This window comes from Mandrillus leucophaeus, unplaced genomic scaffold, assembly GCF_000951045.1.
Source record: "Mandrillus leucophaeus isolate KB7577 unplaced genomic scaffold, Mleu.le_1.0 Scaffold26, whole genome shotgun sequence".
Taxonomy (NCBI): Eukaryota; Metazoa; Chordata; class Mammalia; order Primates; family Cercopithecidae; genus Mandrillus; species Mandrillus leucophaeus.
In genome coordinates, this window is record NW_012102698.1 from 4,351,155 (window position 1) to 4,357,617 (window position 6,463).

The 6,463-nt window shown below is 57.4% G+C and overlaps 1 protein-coding gene across 1 annotated transcript in view; it reads right to left on the bottom strand.

Moving 5' to 3' along the window:
- CELSR1 (cadherin, EGF LAG seven-pass G-type receptor 1) overlaps nucleotides 1-6,463 on the bottom strand; it is a gene marked incomplete at its 5' end in the record, with an annotated part of 226,134 nt that overhangs the window by 66,210 nt on the left and 153,461 nt on the right. Inside the window, one exon of the mRNA XM_011984071.1 lies at nucleotides 5,929-6,017. Coding sequence (XP_011839461.1) covers nucleotides 5,929-6,017 — 89 coding nt within the window. The remainder of the gene's footprint in view (nucleotides 1-5,928; nucleotides 6,018-6,463) is intronic.

The following is a 6,463-nucleotide window of genomic DNA, read 5'->3' on the forward strand; positions in this document are numbered from 1 at the left end:
TGCACAGAACCCCACCGCACTGTTGGCAATGGTTGCTGACATTCCACTGTCGGAGGACCTTACTGCACAGAACGCCACTGCACTGTTGGCAATGGTTGCTGACGTTCTACTATGGGAGGACCTTATTGCATAGAACCCCACTGCACTGTTGGCAATGGTTATTGATGTTCCACTGTCGGAGGACCTTACTGCACACAACCCCAACTGCACTGTTGGCAATGGTTGTTGATGTTCCACTGTTGGAGGACCTTCTATTCTATTAAATACCTTCCGAGTTCGTTTCTGTAAGTTGGATTCTGTGCGTGTAGCTGGCACTCAATTAACATGGACAGGAGGGAAAGAGAGGGTCACGTGATCTCACCCAGGGGATCACACAACTGTCTAACCATGGCAGATCTGTAGAGCCCAGGAAGAGTCCCATCAAAACATCGCACCCTGACACAAGTGTCTAGGTGGAAGCCCTCGAGTTTTTAGAACATTTGCAGAAACAGAGAAGCTCCCCGGACCCCAGGGGTGCTCTGGGGGCACACTGCTCACTCTTCTTGGGACTTTGGGGTTTAATGTGCAGCACAGACCCAAGAGGTTTTGAATGACCTGACAAGCAACAGGTGAGCAATCCCTAATGACAGCAGGACCGAGGGGTCATCTCAAGGTCATGGAAATCTCAAAGCACTTAGATCCTCTGGCTCAACAGAAGCAGAGGCTGGTTGTCCAGAGGAGGTTTGTTGCAACCGGGCCTCATGTTGTCTTTATAAAAGCATTTTCCGCAGCATGCCAAAGACAGCCCCGTGCCATCTCAGAATCACCAGAACCAGGGGAAGCCAAAGTGCCGGGGCAGGGCCTTGAGGACTGCAGTAGCCAGCTCAGGTATGGGGCTCCACCGCGTGTGGTCTAGCCACATGTGGCCAGCACGGCAATCGCGACAAGCACAGCACCGTCCCCGGCCAGGTGATGGATGCCGAGTGCCCCTTGAAGACCACCTGCCGCCCACGTAGAGGCTGCTGTCTCAAGCCCCAGCCCAGGGTCTTGCATCTCTACCTGAAGCTACCAGGACTCCGCCTAGCTGAGCTCCCGTCTCACTAGCCCAGTGGTTCTCATCCAGGGCATGACCTCAGGGGCCTGACAATGGTGAAGACCTCTTGGTCGTCAAAACTGGGTTAGGGGAACAGCTGGAGTCTAGTGACCAGAGGTCAGCAATGCTGCCCAGAACAGGCCTCCCAATGAAGGATCATCGTCCCCAAGGGGCAGCAGCGCCCAGGTGGGAAATCCCAGCACGGCTGCTCACCACCTCCCACATCTGCTTCATGCGGGATCTCCCAGCAGCTCCGGGCCTCCTGGCGCCCCACCTCACTGCCTCACCTCACAGCTCACTCACGGGTCCCCAGCAGGCCACACCGCCTCGTGTCCATGTCAGGCACTACCTTCCCAGCATGTCCTTGCCTCCACAGCTGGCAAGGAGGTTGTGCTCCAGGCTCTGGGCAGGCTCAGCTGGCTTTGGAAGACACCCGGGCCAGGTGGGCACGAGCCACCCTTGCTTCCCCAGGGCCCCGTTAAACATCTCGCTGGCACATCTGTGCCCCCGACTCTGCCAGGAGCTCCTGGAGCAAGGTAGTATCTAAACGTGATCCCCGCAGGCAGCCTCAAGGGAAGCACAATCAGGGAATGAGCGCTCAGTGCAGCCCTGAGGGTCCCCGTCCTCCCAGACGGCCCCTCCCCAGCACTGTGTCTGTGGGGAGTAAGCTTCTCCCCACACCTCCCGAACACCCAGGATGCCCAGGGCAATGGGGGAGCAGCAAACAACTTAAAGCTAATGAGGGCAAAACCTGATTCTCAAGTGGGAAGAACAGTTTTCCTTTTCCGTCAGGCACTTTCGCCCTTTTGGAAGTTGTGGTGGAAACACCTTCAAACCAGCCTTGGGGGAAAACAAACAAACAATCACTCTGGGGGTGAAGCAATGGCTGAAACTGCTCCACGCAGCCCCAAACCTCCCGGGGTGGCTGTGCGAGTGGGGGCTATGTTGTTTCATCTGTGCTTGGCGGAGCTCCACACAAATGCACAAGTGTCTGCCTTTGAAAAGACCTTCCTGGAAGAATGTCCGACTCCAATGCACCCTTTGGCTTTGCTGAAGGTGAATTAGACCAATAAACCTTCTCGTCTAAAATGTCATCAAGCAGAAAGGAAAAATAAACAGACTCTGCCTGCTCCCTGCCTGGGAGGGTTCCCTACCCCGTGGCTTCTGGTGGCGTTGGCCAGTGGCAAGCCACATGGGAGGATAGAGTGAGGGAGGGGAGGGGTACCAGGAGGGCCCCAGGCTGGCTGTGCCTCTAACACAGGGGTGGCCTGTGCCCCTCTCCTGTGGCTTCTGACCAGGACCTCTTCTCTCTGGGCTCCAATCTGCCATTTTCCTTGATGCTTGAGGACTAAGGGCTGTCACAGCTCTGCTGACACTGCCTCTAGCCGTGGGTTCCACACCGCCCCTCATTGATACCCCACGCCCTGCCCAGCCCTTTGTAAATAACTTTTCCAGGGCTGGTCCCACTGGAGCACCCCATCTGCTTCCTGTGAGGACCCTGACTGCTCCACCAGCCTGGCAGCTCCCAGGCCCTGTGCACTGGCGGGTGGGGGAAGGGTCCCCGCAGTTTGCACATGGATGCAGTGCAGGCGGCCACTGACAGGCAATACCCAGGAGGTCATGCTCAGACCTAAGGTGCAGGTGGCCCACGCCTCAGAGACACAGCCGCCCTGGAGGGCGGGGGACAGAGAACAAGACTGAAGAGAGGGGGCTGGGCAGCGGCGCAGCCCCCACCAATGCTTCCACCCTCACCACATCGTTGTATGCTGAATTTTTTCAAATATGTTTCCTTAATCATCCCTAAAAATACAAAAACCAAAACCAGCAAGGTGGCGCAGCAGGTGAATACAGCGTGCTGGGGAAAGGACACAGCTGGGTGGGGTGGGGGGGACGACCCTCTGCATCAGCCAAGGCAGGCAGGGACGCACGTGCAGGGGGGTTCCCTCGGCCATGTCACCCACCACCCTCAAGACCACCCTTGTAGCCCCAGCCCTGAGCCCCTCAACCCCTCATTGTCTAGCCCCAACACCTCCTTCCTGTGTGGGTCCCCTCCCAACCTGAGCCTGTCCTCTTCCCCAAAACCTTCCCTGGTGGCCCAAGGTCACTCCCAAGGTGGCTGCCGGAGGACGGGACCAGAGGTAACACTGGAGACAAAGTGGAGGCCCAGAGAGGAGAGGAACCAGCCCCCAGAAGATTGTCTTCCTGACCTCAAGCTGGCCCTGCCACCCCTCCAGGCCCCCATACCGCTCACAACCTGACTGGCCCTGCCCCTAGCTCAGGCACACTCCAGAGGAGACCGCTGCACCTGGGTTTGTCAGAGCTGCCACTCGGAGACAAGGTCACGGAGCAGCGGTGCCGTCTCCTTCTCGGGCAGATGCTCATAATCTCTGCTAACACATTCCTAGTGTGTGGCCCCGTCAGACCTCCTAATGGACGCCTAAAGACACAGTAAAAACTGGTTGGTTTCCTCCATCAAATAACCTCAGGCAAGACAGAGAAGCATCCAGCGCTCACAGGAAAGGCCTAATCCCGCACGGGGGGCTGTGCTCAGGCACCGCTGAAAGGACCTGGCCCTAGACACGGAAGCCGTGGATCCCGGTAATCCACCGTCCTCTGTTTATCTTCTTACGTGAGGCCCCTCTCCTCCGGGACAGTGCAGGTGGCGTCCTGCATGGTGACTTTGCTCCTCTGAGCACCCGGAAGGGGGCGGCGGCAGGCGGGCGGGCCCCGGTAAACACTCACTGTGTTCAGAGCCAGGGCCGAGTGTGGACAGAGGTGACCGCAGCAGTGTCCTGGCTGCGAGTGCCTCCACAACTGAGGGCACACTGTTGCTTCTGCCATAGGCAGATGATGATTCTGGAGTGTTGGGCACCGATGGGGAGACCAAGACGGACTCAACCTCCCCCCGCCCACCCCCTCCCCAGCAAAAAACACTCATCCCTGGACTTTGTTTTCTGACACGCGCAGGAAGGAAAATGTGCCACCTATGCCCTACGCTTCCCTGACGATGGGGCACAGTCTCCAGGGTCCCCTGTGGCCCAGCCCTTGGGAGGCACCACCCCAGGGGGCATCGAGCTCTGATGTCCAGCCCCAGCTGGCTGGAAGGGCACAACAGGAAGGGCCACAGGGTCAGAGTAGGCAGCACCAGGCAGCAGGACGCAGGGGCCACCCGTGCAGCTCACCCAGAATGCACTTCACACTGGCTAGCACTGCCCCACACAGCCACAGGACGGCACCGTATCAAGAAAAGACTCGGTCTTTGAAATGGACAATGGCAGCAAATGGATCCGTGTCTGTGAGGGCTGCCCTCTTCCTCTTGCTCAGCCCTGAGCCCCTCACCCCACCAGCCCCTGCGCCTCTGTCGAGCACACGGTTCTCCATGCATCAGCCAGGCCCCACTAGGGATGACATCCAACGTGCGGCAGCCCAGACCAGGCCCAGACACCTGCCAGCCTTCTCTCAATATCCCCCCAAACCCCACCAGCACCTCCCATCTGTCCTCCTCCCAAATGAGGCTCAAGCTCCACCTGCCCTGGGCTGGCACTGATGGGACAGAGGACAAAAACCATGGTCTCTGTGCAGGTGACCACTACTCGGAGTCTGTGTGGCATGCCTGGGAGATGATGGGATATTCAAGGCAGATGTGAGGGGCGGGTCAGGGAGGTAGAGGGACGCCGGTGGCCAGCACGGAAAGGAGAGTGAAAGCCGGTGGACGCAGCACTGCAACCTCAGGCCCAGTGACTGGACCCCAACTGCTGGCGAGTCGCAGCCAGGCATAGCGGCTGTGAAAGAAGGAAGATGCTGTCTCCGCAGAAGGACTGGCTCAATTCTCCTGGAGGACAGAGGATCCCTCATCTGCCAACCAAGCTTAGGCCTCGGCCTTGTGCAAGTCTGGGAAGTGGGGCACAGGGGGGCGACCGGGCTCCAGGAGGGGCCGGTAAGACCCCTGCAGAACCATGAGCACGTGGGAGCACACCCTGGAGCTTCCCAAGAAGAGAAAAGGGGTTTGCACAGTCACAGCCGTGGAAAGCACGGCATTTTGATGCAAAAAACAATGTGTTTCCTTACAAGTCAAGGAAAAGTAAAATAAAGCGAAACCAAACCACCCAGTCTTCACGGCACTTCCCCGGAGAGTTCCGGCTTTCCAGTTTACATCCAGGGAGAGTGGACAATCTTGGCTACAGAGTCGTGTATGAACGGCTCAGAATTTCAGCCACTAGGAAATACTCTGGCCAAGGCAGCTGCACATGAACAAGCCCTTTCTGTGTCCCTCCCCCAGCGACGGTGATCTCCGGGGTCCATGTCCCTCCCCGACACAAAGCTCCAGGTGGGAGGACTATGACCCACCACAGGGCTCAGCTGTATTTACACAGACCCTCCACCAATGTGCATTTCCTAAACCACTTTTTCCAATAGCACGTTTAAAAAAAATTTCAGAGCACAAATGTCTTAAGACAGAAAATCTACCAGGGCACCTTTTTTCCTTTCTTTTTTTTTTTTTTTTTCCCCAGATGGAGTTTTGCTCTGTTACCTAGGCTGGAACGCAGTGGCACGATCTCGGCTCACCGTAACTTTCGCCTCCCAGGCTCAAGTGATTCTCCTGCCTCAGCCTCCTGAGTAGCTGGGATTACAGGCACCCACCACCACATCCAGCTAATTTTTTAATTTTTGTATTTTTGGTAGAGACAGGGTTTCACCACGTTGGCCAAGCTGGTCTCAAACTCCTGACCTCATGTAAAACATCCGCCTCGGCCTCTCAAAGTGCTGGGATTACAGGCATGAGCCGCTGCGCCCTGCTCCAGGGCACCTTCTTGAGCCACCCTGGGGCCGGGGGGAAGTGGTGGGGACCGTCTTACCTTGTTGTAGTACTGCACCTGCACAGAGTGCCACCGCCCGTCACTTACACCGCCGGGAACCTTCGGTGCCACAGTCGTCGTCGTCTCACCTGCACGGTGGGAAGGAGATCCAGAGAGAAAGCAGAGGTTGGCGGGGCCTACTGGGGACCGAGGACCGGGCTGTGAGGCATCGGGGGAGACAGGTGCACATGGCCACGTCCTCCCTCCCCTCCCCACAGCACCATGGTGGGAGGCGCCCACCACTCCCCATCCATTTTCTTTTCTGGTTACAAAAGTAATTCTTGTTCCTCTTTTCTGGTTTTGTTTGTTTTGAGATGGAGTCTCGCTCTGTCACCCAGGCTGGAATGCAGTGGCGTGATCTCGGCTTACTGTCACCTCCGCCTCCTGGGTTCAAGCGATTCTCCTGCCTCCGCCTCCCGAGTAGCTGGGATTACAGGCGCCTGCCATCATGCCCGGCTAATTTTTGTATTTTTAGTAGAGATGGGGTTTCGCCATGTTGGCCAGGCTGGTCTCGAACTCCTGACCTCGTGATCTG